Source organism: Aplidium turbinatum, chromosome 2, assembly GCF_918807975.1.
Source record: "Aplidium turbinatum chromosome 2, kaAplTurb1.1, whole genome shotgun sequence".
NCBI classification, from domain to species: Eukaryota; Metazoa; Chordata; class Ascidiacea; order Aplousobranchia; family Polyclinidae; genus Aplidium; species Aplidium turbinatum.
The window spans coordinates 37,152,345-37,179,624 of record NC_137473.1 but is presented as its reverse complement, the minus strand read 5'-3'; the positions used below and the strand labels follow the sequence as shown (position 1 = coordinate 37,179,624).

At 37.3% G+C, this 27,280-nt stretch overlaps 1 protein-coding gene across 3 annotated transcripts; it reads right to left on the bottom strand.

The window, feature by feature from the left end:
• Positions 1–48: 48 nt before the first annotated feature.
• LOC145765499 (vesicle-associated membrane protein 3-like) lies at positions 49–27,280 on the bottom strand. Of its 3 annotated transcripts, XM_082577327.1 has the most exons (7): positions 26,796–27,280; positions 19,367–19,430; positions 17,859–17,949; positions 15,644–15,802; positions 15,242–15,293; positions 14,612–14,663; positions 49–2,933 (listed from the first exon to the last, which is right to left on the bottom strand). In XM_082577327.1, the coding sequence occupies exons 2-7, from the start codon at positions 19,393–19,395 to the stop codon at positions 2,825–2,827; spliced, it is 492 nt and encodes a 163-aa protein (XP_082433453.1). In that variant the 5' UTR covers positions 19,396–19,430; positions 26,796–27,280; the 3' UTR covers positions 49–2,824. The 3 variants fall into 3 exon arrangements, with proteins under 3 accessions (XP_082433453.1, XP_082433455.1, XP_082433454.1); XM_082577329.1 differs by lacking the exon at positions 15,242–15,293; XM_082577328.1 differs by lacking the exon at positions 19,367–19,430.

Here is a 27,280-nt window from a genome sequence, read left to right as displayed (position 1 = left end):
CTTGTTGTGCTCTATCTTCATCATCTCGTTCTCATCATTCCTTTGTCATAATAGTTCAGTCAACACAAGAAAAGTTATATTGACAACAAGCAAGCTGGCACAGTACAACGGATGAACGACATTACAAACGCATGCATGCTTGCACAAAGAACTTGCGATAGTTAGAAGTGTCTAGGTTTGCCATGGGCTACTTCCATGAATATTGCTTCCGAAACATTGATCGAGAATCAACACAACCTCTATTGTTTTCTGCGTTCCCAGGCTCTCCAAGTGTCCAAGCATCATATGATGGCCTTGGAAAGGCTGCATCAGATTGGTAGTTGACAAATGTTATATTTGATAGGCTTTCATACAGGGGTGAAAAAAAATAGCATTTTATGACATTTGAACAAACCCTAAAGATATTCTTCAAATTATTGGGACGTTTGACTTGAAATCAAGCAGAACATGTGAAACAAATATTTATGAAAAATAAATTGTGAGATGTCAAATTTATAGAAACGATAGAATACATTTCAAAACAATATTATTGCAAACTAAAAATCTATGATGAAACAATGCGATGTTTCAAGTTCTCAAGACTCCAACCGCACCATGTCAAGGTGTCAGCAGTAATTTCATCATTGCTTTTTTTCGGTTATAGGCAAATTGTTCGTAACCAATTGTTCGTAAAGCAATTGTTCGTAAGCAATTGTTCGTAAAACAATTGTTCGTAAACTGTTTTTCGTAAAATGAAATCCGTAAAACAATTCTTCGTAAAGCATTTCTTCGTATGCATCAAATTTTAACAGCATGCACGAAAAAATGCTTTAGGAAGAATTGTTTTACGAAGAATTAATTTTACGAACAATTGTTTTACGAACAATTGCTTACGAACAATTTGTCGGACACTCTTTTTTTCAATGCAGAAAAGTGCATAAAACAGCTACGGTTTAATCTACATGGGTGTGAAGGGACTTAGAACAACATAGAACTTACAAATCAAATTATTTTATACCAAACACTGAGTAACGTAATAATAATAGGCAAATAACGCTAAATCAATGACACAAGTCTCAAAATCGAGAGACAACTTCAAGACATTTCAATGATATTTTGGATCTGATGTTGAAATTACAAAGCAAACCAATCTTGTTTCAAATTTTTAGCTTTTATGAGTTAAATCAACGTCACTGATAGCTTGATTATGGAATAGATTGAATTCCGCGTTTAGCAGCATGATTGTTGCTGATTTCACAATGTAGATATTAACGACCTATTTTGGCCTGATGCTGCGAGTTCGCAGTGGTAATGGCGAATTGCACTAGCTTTCGAAACTGTGTTACCACAGCGAACTCGCCGCATCAGGCTAAAACAGGTCGTTAATATCTACATTGTGAAGCTAGCTTGATTAATCGGACAAGTTATCCAAAAAAGCAATTGACGTAACGATGAACATGAGTTATGCTACGTCGAATGTACGTAACATTTACCTAAACATAGCTCCGTACACACAAAAGATATTGCAGTCACAAAAAGACCTCAGAGAGCAAAATCTGTCATTAAACGTTAAATCAATGAAAAATTGACGATTTTGTTGTCTGGGACAATACGATTACTTTGATAAAAGCGATGCACTGAAATATTGATGACGATTGCCGGGCATAAGAGGATATTACCAGCAAGGCCAATTAGTATTTTATTTTGCCACGTTGGTCTAAAAAGTAACGTTGGATGCTCCTAATAAATTGAAGTACGGTATTTCAATACAATTTTTTTTTTTATTGATACAGATCTGAGATTACAACCTGTATCGTCATGAACCGAACAACGCGATCTTACGACAAACATACATGGCAGAGGTGAAGTGCACATGTACGTACATATAAAACTGCTTCCATCACAATACTGATACCAGAACAATTCTTTTCGTATTCGCTTTTTAAAGAGGACCCTAAAGAGTCGTAGTTTGCACAAACAATATATCATTATACTGCATCAAATATAGGGAAATGACTGAGTAAGAACAAATTGCACGGTGATTTAAAATAAATTCCCATTGAGATAAAATTTGACAATTCGAAGTTGAAGTACAGTCGGCAAACATCAATCAAATAAATTCAACAGGAGCACTGCAGTTTAACATCTTTTCGTGTTAGGTTAAAAGAAAAAAACAAAGGGGTAATATTTGGGCTAAAACAGTTTTTTCAATGTTAATTTACTGTACAAGAATGTTGCATGTTTGTGGGTTTAATTAGACTTGAGATGGATTTGACCACCGTTAAAAATAAAAACTGGCGTACCTATATGACTTTTAGGCTTCAAGATAAGGGCAACAAACCCAATTTTTTGACGTTGATTTTAACGCTTGTATATATTGAACATATGAGTAAAAATTGATTTTATTAGCTAAGATGACAGCAAAGCGGGTAGTCGAAATATCGATTTTAGTTTCCTTTATTTCAGAGCTAGATAAAAGCTGAACAGTTTTCATTGATCAAACAGCACAATAATTCCAATTAATTTCAAAACCTTTTTTCCAACAAATATCGAACGTCAAGTCTTCGTAATTTTGCTTACACGGAACCAGTTATTAAATGAACATGTTCAGTGAAAAATAATTTATGTTTTCAGGAAGAACCAGTAAATTGAATGAAACCTCTACAAGTCCAACCTGTACTATGTACATCTTTACGTGACGTCATTAACTATTTTAGTGATTTAAGAGTGAATCCAGAGAAAGCTAGTTAATACAACGACAACAATAATCATGTAACAAAAACAGCAAATACTTCAGCAATTGCAAAGATATGTGAAACATACAAAAACATTAAGTCTTCAGCTATCAGAAAGTGTACTTCGATAAAATACTTGCATGGGGCAGGTATGTTACTTCTTTTCTTGTCAGTTGTGAAAAGATCATTTGCTTTTTTGTTGTGATGTGACGACACTGACTGAAATCAAAATAAAATAAGTTTGAAATTATTTTGTTTTATTCTTTTCTTGCTTTAACATTAACAATGCACGAACTGTACCTTTTAACAAAATAAAAGCAACAAAGTTTTTTTCAATAGTGATAAATTTTTTCTTCGGTAAGTTGATTTCCAGATTGCATATCTAAACCAGGGGCGAATCAAGCAAGTAGCCTAAGGGAGGGGTGATTTTAACAAAACACAATACCTATAGGTTTACATTGATCGACATTACAAATAACCATGAATAAACTTGATACTCTGTGTTTTAGGGGAGCGATCGCCTCCTCCCCTCTTTAGATCCACTTCTGATCCAAACAATAGCATTGCCGAGACCGATTTCATGCCTCAGCAATCAGAAACCATAAAGGTTAGACAACGGCCACGAAAACTATTACTATGTCTCGGATGTGTGTGTTTTATTTAAAACCAAAACAACATTCAGCCGATTTAACTATTTTGCTTGAAAGTGAAAAAATCAGCATAGTTTAAATTGCTCAGACCCGCTTTTACTTCAAAGAGTGATGCAACAACACGGCATATCTAAACACACCACTCTTTTTTTATCTTTAACTGCTGGGATAATTGAGGCAAATCAAAAAACATGATACTCATAAAATTTTCATCAGAAGCACAACCAAGTCGAGTAGCGATGGACTGAAGCGTCACAGACAAGACTGGTCGAGCACGTCGTTGCCCCTTCTCTGGGTTCACGGGGCTCTTGGGGTCTGTCCTCTCTTGTGTTCACTGTTCAACATCTCTTGCGTAGTACAGTTTATCGTATATCTGATCTAATGATTGTTCATCAACCTTTTCTTATTCATTAAAGCAATTCTAACAGGCACTAACATGCTACACAATTGCAAAGCAGCATAACATCGGCTTCAAGTTTCACGTTGAACTATAGCGAGGTCCACAGAAAGTATTGCAAAGAGGTCCATGACTACAAAGAATATGTGAACCACTGCTGTGACTGAAATGAACACTGAGTTTTATACTAGTGCACACTGCACAACAGTAAGGCTACATAGTACATGGGTTATGTTAGGTAAGAATGTAAATGTTTTCCACTGAAGTTGAGCTTATAACTACTAATACGGCATTCGAAAAACCAAAGTTCTTAAAAATGACATTGGGAATAATCATACGTAATTCAGTTTTTATATTAATATGTGCACTTTTAAAGCCTGGTTTATGGTGTCAAGTTCAAGACTTATTGTGATGGGTTTAGCTAAACGACATGAGCAGAATCGCCTGTTTGCAGAACAAATGTAGACACAAACGACCTGTTTCAGCCTGATGCTGCTGGTTTTAGCCTGATGTCAGGCTAAAACAGGTCGTTTGTGTCTACATTTGTGTAGTAAACAACGATCATGCTGCTACAAGCGAAACTCAATGTATTGCATAATCACCTGTACCTGTAGCTTATTTCGTGGTAAAGTAGACTGCAGAGCAAGCATAGAAAATAAAAGTGCATTAGCAATTTTACAAGGCAACAGTGAATGATAACATCAGCGCATTGAAAAGCACTTCCCTTTTACTGCTAGATCAAAACAGTTTAAAGTGATCTTACAAAATTATAACCAAGCGATCACACATACATTTGCGGCAACGTTGTTCTGTTGCAACACGCTTTCCCAATCAGCAAACAAGTTGTTTTTACATCGATTCAATGTCTGTACACGTTGAATCAAAGCAAAACGGTCAGAGTTTCTGAATTGGTTTATTTGTGTTCGGTTGTAGTTTAAATAGAAGTTTTTCATTTGTGATGACTGATGAAAGAGACACAAACATGCACACCGCACAGAGACACAACACACGACTGTATATAATGACGTTTCCGGGATAATTTCCGTCCATGCTGAAGTAGATAACTAACAAACGATACTGATAATTCTGCAAATTGTTACTAAACAATCCCAATATTCAAAGAAGCAACGTTTTTTTCTGTAAACTTGTGCTCCTAAATTCGATTCGGGTATGACTTAGGGTCGTATTTATTCAAAAACCAACTTAGGAAAAATGCAAATTACAAACTTCCAACGTTTAATATGGCTTTTCTACTGTTACATTCACAGTTATATCCCAGCATTGCAGCCACGTCCACAAACAAAAATAATACGAGACTTCTATAACAGAAGTAACATTTTTACCAAGCAACAGCTACAGGTTGTGTGTTAAAATTTAAAACATAACCACATGCATATTGCATATACAGGTCTTAAAAACCTACAAACTTGCAGTACATATATATACTATAATAATGACTGAAGGGCGGAAGCTGATGTAAATTTGATTTTAAACTTTACGCTAAATGTCCTTTATATATCTTCGAAATGATAATTGTGAGAAACTAAATAACTAAAGTGTAATTTCTGAATCTAAAATAGGGAGGCGGTTAATTTTAATTTTAGGATACAATAGTACATTCTAAGACCTCTAGAAATTATTTGTTGAATTTTCGTCGAAAACCCTCTCCAGGTTTATAGAAAAAACTGTTTATTCCTTAAATTTTGCTTTTTCTTGCCTGGAGTGCAATGCCGTGCATTGTAATGGAATTCAAGGAAAGACCTTCTGAAAGTTCACTTCAGAGAATCAGCGCATTGCGTGGTGTCCTTTAGATAGAGTTTTCTCAAGAACCACTTCGCGTCAACAAACATTCATTCGTCGTCGGCTGCATACCTGAGTGGTGAGAGCCCTCGAACGGCAATAGAAAGGGCGCCGGTTCGACACTGCTCAAAAACATGCGGCTGTGTCTTTGGCAGGACACTTAAAGGCATGCCTGAAGGAGTGAAGGTGGACATAAAGATTGGCTTCCTTGCCTTCCCGTCCACTTAATGTAAATCTTTAACCACCAGGTGTAAGCATGGATACGACAAACAACATCCATTACATTTTACAACTTGCTGTTGAGAAGCATCTTGACTCTTAAGCATCAGTTGTCAGCCTGAAGTTTTCAATTGGTTGTCGCAGCAGAAGCTAAGTGAAGTCAATTTACGTGCTTAAGCTGAAACCAGCAGATAATATAGATAAATAGATGGAGAGGGATTAACCGGAGAATCTCAGAATGAGAGCTTGAATCGAAAATGCAAAGGAAGTGTTTGAAGACGAAGCAAAAGACGTTTTATCAGTTAAATCAGTTGTCATCACAAAACAAGCTAATAGCGACTTTTGTGTATTAGTACTGTAACAAATAATATTTTAACTTTAAATGCCATAAACAAAAAAGTGACGTCCATACGATATTAGGCAATTAAACACGAAAAGTAGTTTTCAGGGTAGCGAAGGGGGGTTTTGGACAAAAATTTCAATTTTTCTTTCAGAGGTCTTAGAATGTCTTGTTGTATTCCAAAACCAGGGCTAAAGTTAAATTTAAAAAAAAAACGATTAACTCCCCCTCTATCTCAAATCACTGTAAAACTCCTGGTTTCATTTTAAAAAATGGCAACTCTTTTTCTATTACCAGATGCTCTTCGGAGTTACACCACAAGTTCTAAAATCTAGTTCAGTATTTGCATGGCCACCGTAGCACAAAAGTAACCCAAAATCACGTAAAATATACCAAGAGACTACATCTATCAACTGCTAGTCACACTAGCAATCTGTACCAGCGATTCTGACTAATAAAGTGTAGAATCAGCCTCCAGTCAAATTTGTACCTTGCACGTTGGTAAGTCCTGTGTATACCGGCCTACGACTCTACGTGGATTAAAAGAAATTTATTTGACTAAGAAGTGCACTGCATTACGGGCGGTTTCAACTATCACCATGTCATTGATTTAAAAAAGTTGCAAAATGTTTGGTGATTCTACAAGGTTTGAGATGCAGGGACATCAAGAAACAAACCATACTTAACGTTATCCAAACCATGTGTGTTCATTTGGTACCGGTAATCGCTTGCCAGAAAACAACTTTATCGGCAACTGCGCAAGACCAGATGTAACAAGAAAAGTAACAGAAGATCAAACAATTTCCAGAAAAGCAGGATGTAAACTCAAATGCAACATTTTAAAATTACAAAACTCAACAGGGACAAGATTACTAAAATGGCACTATTCTGTAAACTTCTTTGCAGACTAGGCATGACATAGTTTGGAATGACTTTACTAGAAAGTTATGGAATAATACCGTCGCGCTCCCAGATCAACCGAGTTCAACGAAAAGATTTCAAAAATCAATAAAATGACCATCCTATCAGCGCTTGCAGAAAGAACTTCATTATTGCCCGCAATGTCAATAGGTTTATCACCCTTACTCCAGAGCGAAGTATTTTATGTTGTGTGGAACACGTCCAATGCACATTACACAGTAGTAGCCTACCCTACTGGCCTACTATAGTGATATAATTATCCAAGCAAAACCAAATTAAATAATTCATAAAGTTTCTCTGAAACTGCTCACATAGCTTATATACATATTAAGCCTTGTACTTTTTCATTTGTTCACAAAGTACATCAGCTTAAAATATAGATAATTTTCTCACTAGGACATAGCCTATAATTCTTCCAGTATATTTTTCAGTTCGGCGACTACCGTATATATAGTATACCGTACTCGAATATAGGTGAGATTTTCGCAAGTGATTTTCACCTCAAAAAGCAGGGCTCAACCTATAGGCCTACATGGGACAAGATTTTGTCTCCATTACGGTTCCTTTGCATGACCTTTTATCACTCGCTTTTTTTAGGGTTAGCAATTGCCGAATGCCGAAATGATCAAACAAAATAATGAACTGCGTGAACAAAAAAGTGACACGCAAATCTCTGTTGATTACAGAAATCAGTCAGCAAAGCAAACAGCCAATCACTCTTTGCGTTGAATCAACGCTTGTAGTAGTCAGGTTCACTATGTCAAAAAAAAGAGTTTCGTTTAAATTTTTTGGAGATTAGCAAACCTATACATTTTCGGAAAGCTTAGATCATGAGGAATCCGAAAAACGTTGATTACATTTGCAGAGATGTCTGCTTGGCCGCCATTTTGAACTTTCAAAATGGCCGCCGCAAAATATATATTTTGATATATCTCGGCTCCTAATAAACTTAGAAACTTTATCAAACATGCTAATTCTATGTTTTAAGGGTCAAGAAATCCATTAGAAGCATACCTAGATACCAAGCGTTAACCACTTTGCCATTATCCGTCATATTGGTTTTCAAAATGGCCGCAGAAATTATATTTCGTTACATTACTAATTACTAGTTGAGATATAAACTACATTCAACAATAACATGCTAGTACTAAGTTATGTTGACTAAGAAAATCATTAGAAGCAAGCCTGCACGCCACTGTCATATTTTGGACAAACATTTTCCAACAGCTGCTGTCCTGAGTCTTATTTCCAGCATTACAGTCAACGTCATTTTCGCAGTCTATCCCGCACAGGCACAAGTCGGTGGAGGTCAAGTTGTTCCTTCGACACGAACATCTCTGGGTTGAGCAGTTGGTTTTGCATTGGCATCGGTCTAGCTGAATAATGGCTTGTGGTGCAGGTAGAATCTTTGTGGTGATAGGTGAAATCCCACTTCCATGCTGATGGTAGCCATGCCGAAGTGGATGAAGGAGCTGTTGCCACATGACAGTTAGTGTGGCACCAGACACGACTCTGAACTCGCACGCATTCAATGTGCTCCTCTAATGCACCAATTGTTGGAGGAAAGTTTTGATTTGCCTCCAAGTTCTTGCAAAACAGGTGCCACCTCAGTTATGGATTGTTGTTTATGTGGACACCCTTCAGGCAGCATATCGTGCAGACAAAGCTGCCAGCATTTCTTTAACATTCGGAGATAGTGTGCTGTCCTCAGGTAAGTGTATTAGTGCACTGATTGTTTCCATTCCTGCCTTCAAGTAGCCTACTGTTGGAACCACTTGGTTTTATCCAATCCTGAGAATCTGCCAACATTATCAGCTCCACTGAAAGTATGGAATACGGGTAATGCTTTTGCCTTCTCTTGTCCTACAGCTCTCCATATTGGTGCGATCACCAGTGTACCTGATAGCATGGAAATGGACGAGTGTTTGCAGAGTTGGTCGTAGTTTGCAACAGCAAGGACAAGAACGTCTGTGTCCAGACTGAAGAAGATTAACTGCGCACCAAGACTCCGCTGTGATGCTGGGGGGCAGATCATCAAGGTGTCAGCTTCGTGATTGTTCACTTCAAACGTGATGTTTGAAGATTGCTTCTGGTGTGGCCTGACGCTGAAGTATCACCAGCTTTGGAGAATGCTTGTTGTATCCGATTACTTCTTCAGCAAGATACTATGTCAAATCTGCTTTCGTTTGGTCATGGGACAGGAACCTACTCAGTGGTATATGTGCTTGGTTCTGGTGTCATCCATGATTTGGTATTAGACGGGATCTTTGTCTTTTCGTCGTCTTGCTCTAGTTATCTTCTGGACGACCACCATGCTATTGACAATGGCAATTTTCTGACTCATGTGCGATGCCGATGGTAACAGTTCTGCATTAGCAGTGTGAACTCTCTGTCCACCCGATGCTGGTTCATGCGCATCATGCTCTGTTCCATCAGTTTCAACCAGATGCTGCAGGCAATGGATGAGCTTTGATTTATCAGTGCACGGTAGAACTGATCCATCTGGAGCGAATAGTGCTCTCGGTGTGAGGGTGAACTCATAGTTACTGATAGCATTCTTCTGGTCAATGTCCCGGCTTGATCTGGATAGGACCATGAAGCGCCCGTAGGGATCTTTTGTTTCTTTCAGATCGACCGACTGGTCACGAACCTTGACTGTTTCCTACTTGTTTTTTGACATGTACATGGGGTTGTTCTGCTTCTTAACTGGTGCCCATAAGCTGACATCGCCATTAATGCGTTCTGCAGCATACTCTTTGTAGAGCTGTTGTCCCTGCTCATCGACGGTCAGGATCTGTTTGACATTTTCTTGTGGAACACATGCGTGTGTGATGAAGTTATACAACTCATCACCTTCAACTGCGAATGGATTTCCGTGACTCAGTATGGTAGCTTTTATCTTGTCAACAGCTTCATGCTCCTTCCTGACAATGGCTGGTTGTACTTCAGGGTGACTTTTTTTTGGAAGAAGTGTCTCCAAACTGCTCTTTGAACTTTTCTCAGAGGCGCAACATCTTTGGTGCAGCCAGGAAAACGTTGCCGGGCATTCGTGTTTAGGGACGGTAGATTACGGGACGCGCAACTCCGTTGTTCCGCCAACATTAGAAGGGTCAATTGCCAATTTGACATTTTTTTCACGCTTTGTTGCTCGCTTGTTTTTAACTAAAAACCTTAAATTACTTTAAAACCAACTTCATTTTTCTTATATAACCTATAAAATGTACATTATTTTGTAAATCAGAAAAAATCGTAACCCTTCTAGTGTTGCGGATAAGCCAAAAGCGGATGTAGTTGCGCTTTCCGATATTCTACTGTCCCTAATTCGTGTTGTTAGAATGCCAATTAGTCCAGAGCGGACTTTCATCATCTTGTTGAACTTCTCTCATGCACGATCTGCACCAATGGACACAAATGGAATCTCACCCTTGGTAACAGACACATTGCCTTCTTGAAGTTCACACCAAGTCTCTGGGTGGTTGATTTTCAGGTCATGCATATCTGCAATATACCGTGGCCAAAGGCGCTTGTACTTTATCCGATCTAGGGCTTATTCAGTTCTTCACCAACTTGCAAATGGAGATTGAGATCTGCATTCCGGGACGCCTCGACAAATAATAAGATTGTTTCCTCACAGTGAACATAGTTCATCATTGACTTGAACATCGCATTAGAGGACTTTTCCGTTTTCCATGCTTTCGATTGCTGCATCACATCTTCATCTATGAGGATTCGTTCCAGATGGTCATGAGCAGTCGAGATGGATTCAAGAGTAATGTTTCTGTTATCAGATAACGATGTACATGCCTTCTGGACGTTATCTGCTGATTTTGAGCAGATAATCTTCAGATGTGGCTTCTCTGTGAAAAACTGATCCAAGGCCAGTTTTACAAAGCTATTTAAGTGTGGATGTGTGCACGAAGAGTTCTCTTGTAGTGCGCACACTTGAGAATTTGTCTTGTGATCGCAGATCTATACACATCGGCTTCGATCCAGGCATCATCAACCCCAGAGTTCTCTATGGAAGTTCCGAGAGCTCTTAGTGCAGCCATCACAGCATGCAGCTCACCCAATCTGGAAACAATTTCTCTTTTCAGGTCGACCCTTGCGTCTAGCAACTATACTGCCTTTTCGTAGAGGGCCATGTCGAAGGTTATCACAGTTGAGTACCCCTGACCAACGACTAACGTCTTCTGCTGGGATAGTCTACTTGTAGAATCACAGTCAGCATAGTAGGCCACTCGTGGCAACTTCAGGTAGCAGTGGCAGTGCACCAACGTGAGTGAGTGGTTGGCAAGATGAGATGAGTGACTTGTATTCTGCCCATCCGGGAATCTTGCTCTGTTTATCATTTTCTCTTGCTCTGGACAAAGTACATGCTGTGACCCACCCTAACTGGGTCAGTTCATTTGACTGAGCAACGCCTGTTGTGTTGGCCTCAAACCTCCGTGCTCTGTTGTCAAGTTCTGGTTTTGGCTTGGCACATGGCTTAATGTGCACATGATATGGAAGGATTGATAAGTTCTTACCTGCAGTAAGTTCGAGCTTTGGTGCGACTAGTTATCCTGGAACATTTGCTTTCTGATACACTACAGTGATTGTTCCATTGTGTGGTGCCTTTCCAGTACGCGGACAACAAATACGAATAAATACTTTTTCATTTCATTATTTTCATTTTTTATACTTAATTACGGACAGACACGACGTAACACTGTATATAAGTAGTAATGTAACGAAATATAATTTCTGCGGCCATTTTGAAAACCAATATGGCGGATAATTGCAAAGCACTTAACGCTTGGTATCTAGGTATGCTTCTAATGGATTTCTTGACCCTTAAAATATAGAATTAGCATGTTTGATAAAGTTTCTAAGTTTATTAGGAGCCGAGATATATCAAAATATATATTCTGCGGCGGCCATTTTGAAAATTCAAAATGGCGGCCATGGGGACATTTCTGCAAATGTAATCAACGTTTTTCGGATTCCTCATGGTCTAAGCTTTCCGAAAATGTATAGGTTTGCTAATCTCCAAAAAATTTGAACGAAATTACATAACGAACCTGACTATAGAGTAGACGTTAAAAAAAGCGTGTTCAGCAACCAACCCGACAAGCATAATTCGCGGTGTGAGCGTTCAGTTTAAAACAGCTGGAAAAGTGCTGCCTTGGAAGAAAGACCAAACAATCAAAGCTATTGATTTCAAACAAAACTAGGTCAGCAAAATATGCGATAAAGTTTGCTATGACATTTTTGTCACGGCAACACATAACACGTAAAGTTACTAGAAATGTGTAAGAATTAAATGAAAAAAAAAACTGATATCATAAAAGAAAAGATGTTTAAATAGTCTTGGTCGCAGATAAATATTACCGCTGTGCCATTGTCAACAATTATTTACAGTAGGCTATTCGATTTTTGTCCGAAAACGTCACACAATTCAACAATGGTTAAGCAGGTTTCTGTTTAACGTTGCTGTTTACAAGTTACTTGTGCATCTGATAACAAAACAATCCGTTCTGTAGTGTCATAATTGATCTCACAGCGGAAGACTTCATTCGTGAATTGAGCGTATTATTTATCCAGTTCACTTTTTATTGCGATAAATAATAGTTGACTTTCTGTTTTGTGGTTTATCGGCTGTTGGTAACACCATGATGGTTGGGGCAGCTTAAGTTGCTCTACTTCGAAATTTTCTCACTGAATGTCAATGACCACATACTCGAGTATATACGGTAGGTACAATATGCTGCAGCTACTAACCGAACAGAAAAAAAATATTGGTATAATCACATTACAAGAAACCATAATGTGTGCTTGAACAAGCGTTTCAGTATGTAAATTTCAAGGCAACTTTTTCTTGCCAGAATTTTCAACGGTTGATGTTGTGACATAATGCTTTACTTGCTAAATTTTTACACACAAAAATATGTGGTTTAGTTCGATTTCAAACCGACTGATAAAATACCATCAACAGCATTTTAAAAGCAATACTGGCAAACCCATAATGAAGAAACTGTGAAAGACTTGATATTAAAACAGCCTAGTTACCGTGTCTGTTTTTCTGTAAAGTATAAAAAAGCAGGATTTTAGTGACAACTGACAAGTTTAAAAGCACTTTTTTAACCGCAGCTGGTAGGAATCATTCCCGATTAGCAAAGACAGTAGGGCGTGTAAATCCATATTGAAAAGATGCCATGCCAAGCTCTGAAGATTATTCGAACTGTCTGCAACAGGCAAGGCAACTTAAGCTGCATATCGATTCGTTTTTACATTAATTAAACGTGCGTAGACGTTAAAACATTGTTTTTATCTGGAAAGGCCAATCACCTAACCCCTTCCACACACATGCAAGGACAAATCGATAAAATTTGAAACGACCTAATTAAGAGTTCGATAAGTAATCAAGCAATTGCAAAGGTAAAAAACGCGTCTCATCGTCTCTATACGCTGCTTTAAGCCGATTGTAGAAAAAAATCGATGCTCAAGAAAAGGTTAAAATCATAAGAAACCAACTGCAAGAAAAAAAGAGCGAATGGCAACACCTTCATTCCGCATGACCCACTCGAATGTATGGAAAAGAAAGTAGATTTGTCAAAGATAGTTCAAATTTGAACAAAATTGATAACATTGTCAGCAGCACAACACGAAACAAGCCAAAGTGCAAGTATGGAGAGACCTTAATTTCACGTCAATTCAACGATACCTATTGATAACATGGCCAACTATACAGTATACACACACACAGTCATGCTAACACCTGTCGAACTATCTACACTTTTCACAACCAGATAGTGTTGATAAAGTTCGTTCACAGCACAGCGATTTACAGCAGAAAACAGTTATGGAAGTAAGTTCACAAAGCATACGAGTCGATGAGAACTATATTTTGAATTTAGGCAAAAATTAACCAAAATAATTCGAGCTTCAAACTGGAAGCAAACCATGATGTGAATGTGCAACTGAACATATGCCTGCAGAACGCTAGTTTCGGATGGATAATAACAAACACGCAAGCAGGGGAAGCGCTGAAATCAAGTCAGTAACGTTCGTTGTAGTCAGTTGCCTACACTGAATCAAAGAAACGACCAAGCCCCGGCGGCACCTTACTGATCTCATAAATAAGTCAATACGTGCATTGACAGAAAGGAAGCCGTTCAGATCACTGCGCTTTAATATTATATTATAGTGAATACAAAGCAAAAATGACTTCATAACTCATAGTTACACCGTGACAAAGTTGACATAGACAGAAGGACTTTGACTGAAGTGGAGGTGAAAAACGTTAAGCTTCGACTTCGCTATGCAATGTTTAGCCTGCACTACAATACCGCCTTTTTACTTCACTACACTTTTCCGTAGCCGTGAAATGATTTGCAATGAAACCCTCAGTGTTGAAGGAAATTCCAACGAAAGAATAATTTTATCAAAATATTTTGAAAAATCAATATTCTACGTTCAAACAAAATGTCACGACGGATTTCATATCGGAAGTTGTTATTAAAACAACTTAAACACGGATGTAAACAACTTAAAAACGGATGTTTAACTTAAAGTAATTTTAGTAACTTACCAATTATAATGATGATAATTACTAATATGATAACGATGAGTATGGCCCACATCTGTAAATATACAACAAATATACAACACTCAGTAAATACAATGATGTCATGTATACAACATTACAACAACGTGCAATGTAGTGCTGTGTTTGCTTTGGATTGAAAGGTCTGTCGACTCCCCATGCTAATTGCTGTGTTGCAACCTTTAAAAAAAAATACAGAGCAAAACGAGTTCACGAGAAGGCCAGCATCAGTTTCAATAAAAAAAATCCTTTAGTTTTTAATTTGTAGATATATTTTTAAACTTTATTATTTGAAAATAGTCTGAAACACACAATAATAAATGTTAGCGATCAGTCATAATCTGTTATCACAATCTACGAAAATTGAAATTGCAAAACCCCAAGCACCAAATTTCTGCACTAAATTCAACAAGACTATCAAATTAATTTGAAAAAGAATGCGAATCCTGTTCAAGGTGTTGTAACATACTGTGTGATATCTCCCTAAAACGTTTCATTCAATAAATGCAATAAAAAGACTTTGGCCTTTTATTGTGAACAATGTGCAACAAACAGGAGGACGACAACAGACCCTGATATCCACGACACCTTCATCAATGCACTTTCATTACTTACTGATCACTACTAGTACGATAACTGCGACAACCACGGAAAGCATGATTATCATCTGCAGGTGATAAACAAAGTTGTTAAAGAAAATTAGACAGTTTGGATGAAATTATTATCAACAAATCATCGCACGGTAGTATTTATTTTTTAAATAAACATCATGGTTAGAATGTTATGCCTAACCTTAAACAAGTTAACTAAAGGTTTGTAAATCAAATCACCATCAATTAATCCTTTCTGATGTACAAAGTTTTCTTGTGCTGGTTTTACTTCAGCACAACTTCTGCAGTTGCCATCACAAAGAAATTAATTTTGCTTTGAGAAGAATAAAATTATCCTACAAACCACATTACAGTTAATGTTTCATGATAACATTGCATTTACAACTTTCAATTGCACATCGACTACCTTGCAGTTTTTCCACCAATATTTTCGTTTCAGTTTGGCAGCTTGCGTTTCAAACTGTGAGGCCCCTTGTTGAAGAGCATCAGCTCTATCGTCCAGCTCGCATAGCTTCTGATCTCTTTCTAAAACTTTATCAACATTTGTCCTCATGATGCCAACGACCTATGATATATAATAATATAATAAAAAAGAACTGGTATGTATTGATAGATGGCTATTGGCTACACGCTGCAGTTCAGTGAATATATCAGATATAAAAACAAGGTTAAAGGGTTTAAGTAGTATTCTTCTAAATTAAGTTTGCCACTTTAGTATTACAGCACAGGGTGATCAAGTCAAGTGTAGACAAATATTTCTTGAAATAACAGTATATACATCCAAACAGGAAAAAAATTACACATATAAAGAAAAGTATAAATAAACTAAATGTACTCTCATTTTTCAATATATCCTCCCTTTGTCTTCACCAAACGCCTTAGTCTGTTGTGCACTTGACTGCATGAGGCACGCAACCACCATTCTTTGGACAGACGAAAAGTTATTCAATGTCCAGGCTGTGCATAATCATCAGAATAACCGTATTTATGCAAAGAATAAAGAAGATACCGGTACGCCAGTGAATGAAAGGCTGATGTTCCGGAGACAGAAACCAGCCTCTGTGATGGTTTGGGGTGGGGTAACTTTAACTGGTGAAAAAACTCCCCTCTTCTTCATTGAAGAGGGATTATAGGTTAATCAACACGTTTGAAAATGTTGAAGGAATAATTAATTCCCTGGATCAATGCAGCATTTGGAGAAGACTGAATAATTCTTCAACAAGACGGGGCTACGTTCCACACAGCGAATCTTGTCCAGGGTTGGTGTAAGTAGAATACGGCAGGGTTTTGACCAAAGGAATTATGGCCACCATCCTCTCCAATTTAAACGCAATGGACTTCGCAATATGGAGTATCTTGGAGAGTGAAGCCTGTTCCTTAAATCATTCAAGCGTTCCTGCTCTGAAGGCAAAATTGCGCACTTGTTGGGAAAAAATATCATCAAACACCATACGTGCCTCATGCAGTCAAGTGCACAACAGATTAAGGCGTTTGGTGAAGGCAAAGTGAGGATATATTGAAAAATAAGAGTACATTTTGTTTATTTATACAGTGTCATCAATTAACATTACAACTTCAAACAACTGTATTTAACAAATGGTAGACAAATTTTGAATAATAAACATATAATATTATTGGCAAATAAATATTATAAATATTTAGAAAAAACAAGTTTTACTCAATGTGTCCACCATTTGCGTCGATAACAAGTCGGGACGCTTTGAAAAGGACCTGCAAGAGTCACGGATATTTTAACTTTTTGAGGTGTTTAGGTCCATTCTTTATGCAGATTATTAGCCTTCAGCGCTTCCAAACTTTGGTGGTGTTTAGTCGATACCTTGTTCTCCAGGTAAGACCAGATGCCAAAGTCTAAGGGGGTCAGGTCTGGGGATGAAGGAGGCCATTCTTTCTTGGAAATGAAGAACGGCACATTGGCTGCAAGCCAGTATTGTGTTCTCTTAGCTTTATGTGAAGGGGCGGAATCTTGTTGGAATGACCAATATACGTTTTTTGAAGTGTTTCTTTGCCCAAGGCAAAAATGAACCCTCAAGAATATCATTTCGGTAGTTTTCTTGGTTCAATTTCATTCCTTGGTCCAATGGACTCCTTCCTGATTCGTTGTCTGGGGCTGACACCATCACTGATGCTGCCCCTTATCTCCGAGTGATTACCTGGGGTTCCACGTCACCATCTCTTGACCAAATACGATCATTCTGACTGTTAAAATGATGCTGGACATCAAATTTCTTCTCATCGCTGAACACAAGACTTCGCAATTGGCAGCGTGCCTCCTCCTTCAATGCGTGAGAGCAGAAGTCTGGCTCTGGAGAGACGTTTCTCAATGATATTACGGCATTTAGCAGCTGTTTCTTCATGTGTTTGAATGGACTCATCTTTAAATCCTTGAGAACTGTGAACATGGTTCCACAGGCCACGTTCGCCTCCTTTGCCAGTTTTTTAATTGGATCTCTTGTAACGTTAATTATTGATGACCCTGTAAGTGTACATCACTGGAAACACATAACAAATACAGTAGGTCTATTACAGTAACTCAAAACGTTAAAGATGACAATGTAAATAAACAACAAAAACATTTTCGAAAAAATGAAAAGTATTATTACATCATCAACTTGAGCTTGTGTTTGCTGCAATTTCTTAGATGAGCCACTCGATGGCTGAGGAGCATCCGGATTTGAAGTTCCACCATAAGACCTGAAAATAACGAATAACAATGTATTTGTGAAGACGATTGCGGCACTTGGAGGTGAATCCGGCCACCCTCGGTAACGGGGACATCACCGAATTAAAACTGGACTACTACTACTACTACTTGACAACCATGGCTAATTTAACAAAGACCAGAAGCTATTCTGTGTGCATTTGAAATACAGCATATATAGATATTATAGCAAGAAAACTTGCATAAATTCATTCGCATTATTTAACTTATATATGAGTTAACTATATATATATATATTTTATTTGAACAAAGTTATACAATAAAATATGTCTAATCTAAAAGTATAATAATGACACCATGTTAACTATCATCATTTGCTAATGAAAAGCAAGCCGTTAGTAAAAATAGAAAGCGTCTAGACATTGCGACAGAACAAATGCAATACCGTATGTAATGCACATTTAATAACAAATCTAAAAGGCTAGTCTCTCTGAAACTACTTCGGTAAGCCATTTAACTTGCAAGATGTGATCTCACTCATATTAATGCATTAAGGTATTGGTTAGGATTGATTATTATACATGAACCTTAACTCATGAACTTGAAATCACACAACCAATGAGTTGTACACTAAAGCAGCACTATTATTCACAACACGCACAATCGCACATTTAGATAAAGGTATGCAAATGTGTACCCAAGCAAGAAACAGCAAAGCATTGATGGTATTTAAACGTTTCAAGACAAATTATGACAAGTTTGGAAACAGATTGTTAAATTGTAAAAAACAAAAGTGAAGCAAAGTGATGGCCATGCTTTCTTTTATGTATTGGTGTGAATTCACAACACACATGCATCTTTGCATAAGTAAGTTAACTTAGGGAAAATCTTCAACAAGGGAAGTACTTGAATATTTATGTGAGATGCAACAAGCCTACAACAAGAAATTTATCCAATGTTTTTATACGTTTTGTAGACCCTCAAAATCTAAATGAAAACAACTACCAATCAATCATTATGAGAATCTTTTAAAAGTTGCAACATTTATTCTAAGAGACAGTTTATCAATTAGGATTTCAGGTTTAGGTGCAAAAGATTCATTTTCACTGTTGGGATTGATCCAGGCCATGGATTGAATAAATATTGCATTGAGATGCCAACGAAATATTCTATATAAAAAATAAGTAAAAAGCATCAGAATAGTTAGCGTGCATTTGCACATGATGAATTCATGACACATTGACACATGACACTGTTAACACTGCCTGGCAGCAACAAACTGTGGGCATTCTGTCATTATTTTGGCTGTTAAATATGGTTCTTCTTGAGTAGCGATCATGTATGTTTGTAAAAATGTGTTCACAATAAATAAAAATCAGCTTTTGACAAAAATATATATATATAAAAAGTAAAAAAAATGAACAGTTGCCAAAACAGATTACTTTTTACCTTGTGTCAACTGGTTGGTATCCAGCCATGATCTATGAATCTGCCACTAATTGTCTCAAAAGCACTGCATAAAGATTAGTAAAATATTTTTAAAACTCAGACAATAATTATTTATGGTAGGCTATAGCCTATATATTAACTTTTCACTGATAAGTTTGTCGATTTAGTTAACTGCTCACCGTTCCTGACATTTAGACACTGCACAATCATGCACTTGAATATATAACCACTGCTATTGAACGACTAGACAGCACACTTTATTATAATGTTAACTTCATACCATGCAAACACATTGCATGCATGTATCACATATACCGGTATATGGAAGTATATGCAATTATGCATGCAGGGCACGAAAATGCATTGTAAAATATATTAAAATACAATGAAAGCTTTTATAGATTTCAAAAAAAATACCTGAAGAAAAGACTACACAATTGTAGCAAGTTTATAATATATGTATAAAATTGTGTATATGAGCAAGTTAAAAAGTTGCAGTTTACAACATCCATATCGCTTTAGAATTTCTCATATTATGCCTGTTTGTCTAGCATAAAAATATCATTCATATGCACAACATGCATACACACATTACACAGTGCAACATGAAAAAATGATGAAGCATTTTAACTAGCAATGTATCACAAAAATGCATGCAACATTAAAACAAACTGTAACCTCTCACTGTAAATATAGACATGCTCTTTAGTCAAATCAAAACAAAGACAAACTGTGCATGGTTAGAAGAATTGCAGTATTTTATTATCACATGATAGCATCAACAAGACTGAACAAATCAAAAACATAATTGATAACAGAGATTGCAGCTATTTTTATTGTTACTTTCATTACTATAACATGATAACAGGCCTCGAAATTCACCGCGGACATGTCCGCCGTCACAGCATGTGATGTCAGCGGGAAGTACCCTCTAGATCGGTCATATTTTGTCGGGTCTGCTACTATTCGGCGAGTCCGATTCGGCGAGTCCGATTCGACTAGTCCGATTCGGCGAGTTCCCTATTCGGCGAGAGCCTTTTTCGGCGAGTGCCCTATTCGGCGAGTTTTTGAAATTTTTGAAAGGAAATTATCGGGTACCGTAGCCTAATTATAATTGCCGTTTTTACATAGTTTTAACGTCGCTAAACGTTGAAATTGTGCAGAAAGGAATAAAAATAAAATGTTTGAACTATTAAATTAAAATTCGTCATGTCAGTTCAGTTGTTTTTATTTCTGACCATCATATGAAAAACAATACACGTCAACATAGCAAAGGTGTAAAAAAGGTAGAAGCGACAAAACGCGAACGTTAAAACGTGCTTGTAACCGGAGTAAGTTATTGAGTTGAAAGAAACATACGCGCCGACTTCAGGGGGGGCCGGCGCCCCCCGTAAATTTATGGTTGAGGGGCAACAAAAATGGTGATGACAAGTGGTGTTTCAAAGATAAAACACTTCGCGAAGGAGATTTAGATAATTTAAACGGACTTAAAAAATGCGGAAAGCAAGAAAAGCCTACGTTGCTCTTGCCCGCAAAACAGCAGCTCGCATGGCTATCTCATACGGTATGGAAATTTCAAAGTAGATGGTAGAGTACTGCTGGAATAGTCACGTAACTATTCACTGCAATATTAAGTAAACCAGCTAAATTAGACGGCTTGACGCGCTATTTTCAACGAGATCTTCCCTCTGTGAGATCAATTATGATTCAACAGAACGCATTGTTTTTGCAATGTGTGAGAATTAAATCGAAAACCGATAAAAGAAAAGGTGTTTAATGGTCTTGGTCGCAGATATTGCCTGCATTAACGACGTCTCTTACCGCTATTATCACCTAGCTAACCTGACATCATTGTTTTATGCGGCCGCTAAGGTTTGACATCGACTTTAACGATCATGGAATGTTACGTAATAATAAGAACGATTATATCCTACACGCAAAAATAAAAAAATGATCTCTTTCTGTTTTGTCTCGTGAGCTTTGCATATTGCTCAACAAGTGCACAAAGTTTAGAATTGACAAGAAATCATTGAATTTGAAAATTAAGTTTGAATCACTGCAAATAAACGTATTCAAAACTTTCACTTAAGCCGACGCGATTTCACAATCCGTAATCTACGTCGACAATGATTTTTAGTGCGTTTATTTTGAAAATTGCTGAGCTGGAGACAACAGCTTGTCCCGTGTTAGTTGAACTTGTCTTTTTGAGGTGAAAATCACTTGCGAACATCTCGATCTTTACTCGAGTATAGCCTACTGTATTCAATAAAAGACTATAAAGACTTTCGATAAAAAACAGAAGAGAAAACACTTCGCCGTTGTCAACGCTTTGAAAGTAAGTAATTAGCGAAACGAGGTTAATAAAACTGATACCGGGTTTTCACTCTGCTTGAGATCATGATTTTTTGCGTTTTATTTCGATAACTTCACTGTCTTGATCGTTGTTGTTCACTCGCACGAAAAGGACATGAATCGGCTTGTTTTCCAACAGTTCCAATTATGAGCTAACAATATCAAAATTTTTATGACTAGGCGTACTGCGTGCGTAAAACTAATCCTTTCAAGCAGCGGTTCTAATAAATTCGGTTTGCGACCTATTTGTTAATATAAACACGACACTAAGCTTAATCAAAGACTATTTTAACCGAGTAAATAGCGCTATGGTTATGACGTTATCACCTTTCTCGCCCCCCAAGGTTTTTTGAAAAGTCGGCGCCTATGGAAAGAAATTTGGCACGGTCGCAACACCTTCAGAAAAATTTAAGATATGAAGGGAAAATAAAACAAAGAAAATGTTACAAAAAAATAAATAAATAAATCATGTTTATGTCTGTAAGTTAGCACTTTTGAATAGTTAAAATGATTAGTTTGGATCAACAAATGTGTGGCCTACAGCTTGGATTTAAAAGAAATTATCGGGTACCGTAGCCCAGTTATCCCAACCAGCAAAAATTTCCGTTTTTACATCGTTTTAACGTCGCTAACTGTTGAAATCGTGTAGAAAAGAGAACTTTGCTGACTAGGATACGTTGAAGCTGAGAAACATTCACAGAAGCCCTTCGAATTGTTCCAAGAACCCATTTAGCATAACATTTTATTTGTACATTGATTCAACGTCTGAATACATTATCTTAAAAATGCAACGTATCGTAGGGCTTCTGTGAATGTTTTTCAGTTTCAACGTATCCTAGTCAGCAAAGTTCTCTTTTCTACAGGATTTCAACGTTTAGCGACGTTAAAACGATAGGCCACACATTTGGTTAGCCTTTTCATTCTGTTACTACAATGGGTTCTCATTTGTTGATCCAAACTAATCATTTTAACTATTCAAAAGTACTAACTTATACACATAAGCATGATTTTTTTTGTAACATTTTCTTTGTTTTATTTTCCCTTCATATCTTAAATTTTTCTGAAGGTGTTGCGACCGTGCCAAATTTCTTTCAACTCAATAATTATGATACTTCGGTCACAAGCACGTTTTAACGTTCGCGTTTTGTCGCTTCTACCTTTTTCTACACCTTTGCTATGTCGACGTGTATTGTTTTTGATATGATGGTCAAAAATAAAAACAACTGAACTGACATGACGAATTTTAATTTAATAGTTCAAACATTTTATTTTTATTCCTTTCTGCACGATTTCAACGTTTAGCGACGTTAAAACTATGTAAAAACGGCAGTTGTAATTAGGCTAGGCATACGCGCCGACTTCCGGGGGGGCCGGCGCCCCCCGTAAATTTATGGTTGAGGGGCAACAAAAATGGTGATTACAAGTGGTGTTTTAAAGTTAAAACACTTCGCGAAAGAGATTTAGATAATTTAAACGGACTTAAAGAATGCCGAAAGCAAGAAAAGCCTGCGTTGCTCTTGCCCGCAAAACAGCAGCTGATCGCATGGCTTTCTCACACGGTATGGAAATTAAAAGCAGATGGTAGAGTAACTTACGCTGCTGGAATAGTCACGTAACTATTCACGGCAATATTCAGTAAACCAGCTAAATTAGACGCGCTATTTTCAACGAGGTCTTTCCGCTGTGAGACAATTATGATTCAACAGAACGCATTGTTTTCTTCGCAATGTGTGAGAATTAAATCGAAAACCGATAAAAAGAAAAGGTGTTTAATGGTCTTGGTCGCAGATATTGCCTGCATTAACGACGTCTCTTACCGCTATTATCACCTAGCCAACCTGACATTGTTTTATGCGGCCGCTAAGGTTTGACATCGACTTTAACGATCATGGAATGTTACGTAATAATAAGAACGATTATATCCTACACGCAAAAATAAAAAAATGATTTCTTAAAACAGCTCTTTCTGTTTTGTTTCGTGAGCTTTGCATATAGCTCAACAAGTGCATAAAGTTTAGAATTGACAAAAAATCATTGAATTTGAAAATTAAGTTTGAATCACTGCAAATAAACGTATTCAAAACTTTTACTTAGGCCGACGCGATTTCACAATCCGTAATCTACGTCGACAATGATTTTTAGTGCGTTCATTTTGAAAACTGCCGAGCTGGAGACAACAGCATGTCCTGTGTTAGTTGAACTTGCCTTTTTGAGGTGAAAATCACTTGCGAACATCTAGACCTTTACTCGAATATATATCCTACTGCCCTACTGTATTCAATAAAAGACTACAAAGACTTTTGATAAAAAACAGAAGAGAAAACACTTCGCCGTTGTTAACACTTTGAAAGTAAGTAATTAGCGAAACGAAGTTAATAAAACTGATAGCGGGTTTCCACTCTGCTTGAGATCATGATTTTTTGCGTTTTATTTCGATAACTTCACTGTCTTGATCGTTGTTGTTCACTCGCACGAAAAGGAAATGAATCGGCTTGTTTTCCAACAGTTCCAATTATGAGCTAACAATATCAACATTTTTACGACTATACGTAAAACTAATCCTTTCAAGCAGCGGTTCTAATAAACTCGGTTTGCGACCTATTTGTCAATATAAACAAGACACTAAGCTTAATCAAAGACTATTTTAATTGAGTAAAATAGCGTTACGGTTATGACGTCATCACCTTTCTCGCCCTAAGGTTTTATGAAAAGTCGGCGCCTATGAGGCTAGGGTACCCGATAATTTCCTTTTAAAAATTTCAAAAACTCGCCGAATAGGGCACTCGCCGAAAAAGGCTCTCGCCGAATAGGGAACTCGCCGAATCGGACTAGTCGAATCGGACTCGTCGAATCGGACTCGCCGAAACGGGCCATTCCGTATTTTGTCCGCCGAGAAATATCGCAGAAACTGGCGATACAAATCGTCATTGCATAGCACGAACAACTGTTGCAAGAATATAATTTGCGCTGGGAATGCGAAATTATCGCATTCCAAGCGCGCATCTAGAAAAAGTTAATACTGTATCTCTTAGCTTCCATTCAAGCAGAAAAACTTTCGAATTTTACGTTGCTTCAACGATTAATGACATTGAATCAGCGTAACAGAGGTGAATTCTTAGCTAAGAATTGATGGGAGTACCGGTACTTCTACACTAATCACACGCAACTTAGTTCAAGTCTTAAGTCACAATGTCTGGCTTTGATCTCCGAGTAATATTGATAAGGCAAGGTTGGTTACAAAGTTAGATTATAAGAGTATAGGCTACTACAGCAAGATGCCGCAAAACTAAGTTATGGTATTACAGTAAGAAAGAAGAGGCCCAGGGAAATTTCTGAAAGTGAGAATGAGGGCGATCAACCTACTACTAGGAATTTTAGTGGTGATAGACGCATATATTAAAGGAACAACAAATGTAAGGATTAGCTCTGTCAAAGATCACAACACATCGTTTACCCCAAGCCATCAATTTCCGGTCATCAAGGCCATCGACAATATGAGTGACAAAAAAAAAATCAAAATTAAGAGGTTGTTTGAAATCGCATATTTTATCGCTAAAGAAGAGCTCGCATTTACGCTTTTCCCTCAACTAGCCGGTCTGGAGAAAAGACACGGAATAGATCTTGGTATCACGTATCTTAACGACAAGCAGTGATCTCGTGGAGATTGGCGCACGTCTTTGAAGATCGATGTTATTGAAGCTCTAATCATGCGCATTTGTTTGAATGGCCTTGACTGCGCTGATTATAACTCCGAGCCTGCCGTGGTCTCGTGGAATACTGATACTATTTTGGAGAGGCGACCGCATCACAGAGAGGGGAAAAAATAATTGTGCTTTTTCTAATGTTTTGTTTGTTCTTTTCGTCACTTTCGCTCACATGTCACGCAAAAATAAACCTAAAGAAAAAAGCTTAGTGAAACTTTGTACATTAGAAAATAGTAGCGTTACGCGTTAGTGTAGAAGTTTTCCGACTCGTGCCCAGAGCATTGTGACGCAAGAAGCCACACGACCTCGTTCGGTGGAAGTTAATCAGTTATGCGGCGGATTATTTTTTTATTATTTATTTGCATCAGACACAAAAAGTCCATAGACTTTAAGTTTTTAACAATCATCATATTATCATCATCATCATCATATTTAGTAGCTACACGGCGTCAAGCGCACGTCATTGGTCTGATGAAAGCCTTTCAGAGTGACTTCGCTGAAATTTTAAAAAGCCTAAACCGTAGCTATGGTTCTCAAATGGCGAAGACTTATCAAGATAAAGGGATTAAGTATGACGATCGACGTTAAAACTGGTGTGTCCGCCGTAAGACTTAATTTGTCCGCCGAGATAGCTGCTCAGACTGGACACGTTTGTCCGGCGTCAACAAAAACGAATTTCGAGGCCTGCATGATAACCATAGAGATTAGAAGCAAAGTAACCACCTTTTTTAACATTTAATTATATAATTCTAACACTTTACCAGTCCCATTAATCGAAATTGTATAACCATTTTCCAGTGACTCACACATGACCTAACAAAGCTTTGAAACCAAATTTGCAGACTCAGAAATAACTAGTTTTTGCACTAACCCAAGATACTGGAAATATAAGACTAAATCTAACTTTCGAGAACAGGATGTCATCTAATATCACAAGTGTTTCCTGTCACATCCTGACATATGGCAGAGTGAGAATAGACTGAAAGCATTGCGATAAATCTAAAACTATGGATTTGCTTTCAAAAGTTTGACCATGGTATAAATAAATATTTCATGTACACTAAAATAACTATGTTGAATTTGAGTAATGAGGACATTATTTCCAGATGTTAACTCTTTTGCGACCACGGACGTGTGTATACCTCTTAGGAATTTTGCCATGGCGACCAAGGATGCGCTCATGCATTCAAGGTAAAACAGTTCTTTAAGCACAAAATGTTTCAACCATCATTAAAATTTTTAACCATTCCACCCTGAATGTATAGGCACGTCTGTGGTCATGAAGGAGTTAAAGGAAACTAAATTTTATGGCCCAAACCACATATGGCCCAACTCATAGCATATCTGATAACAAAATAAAATATAATACTTACATGACAACTCAAATATGGAAGCTACTAATTAACCAAGTTGCATATACTGGTGAGTGAAAATTCTTAGTTGAAACTGCTTTCAAAATCAGCAATAATAGTTGTTTTCTTGAAAAATTTTACGCCTTTGCTCTTTGTAACACAAGTACGAAAGTTTTTAATGGTACTTTCTTGCCGATTTTTCCTATAATACCTGCAAAATATTTTTGAAACATAGATTAAAGCAAACCTTCTTAAACTATTTGATATATGTCCATCTAGGGCTAGGGTCATTTCATTATAATTCGAACGGGCATTGGAACCATGCAATATTTTTCTTGGCTTATTTTATTTCTCTCATTATGCTGAGAAAAATGACACCAATTTTATGAAAATTGGGTAAGTGGTTTTCAAGATATCGCATAATTTATATACTGCCACTAGGTGTCCTCGCTAACAGAAGAGCAACACATTTATGACTATTACTCTAGACCAGTGGTTCTTAACCA

What these genes read in the sequence shown, in the direction of transcription:
- LOC145765499 (XM_082577327.1), bottom strand. Translation starts at nt 19,395, where the DNA reads ATGGCTGGATACCAACCAGTTGACACAAG. An exon ending in ATTGGTGGAAAAACTGCAAG is followed by an intron (nt 15,294 to 15,643) that starts GTAGTCGATGTG and finishes TATCACCTGCAG; the next exon opens with ATGATAATCATGCTTTCCGT. An exon ending in TATCGTACTAGTAGTGATCA is followed by an intron (nt 14,664 to 15,241) that starts GTAAGTAATGAA and finishes GTATATTTACAG; the next exon opens with ATGTGGGCCATACTCATCGT.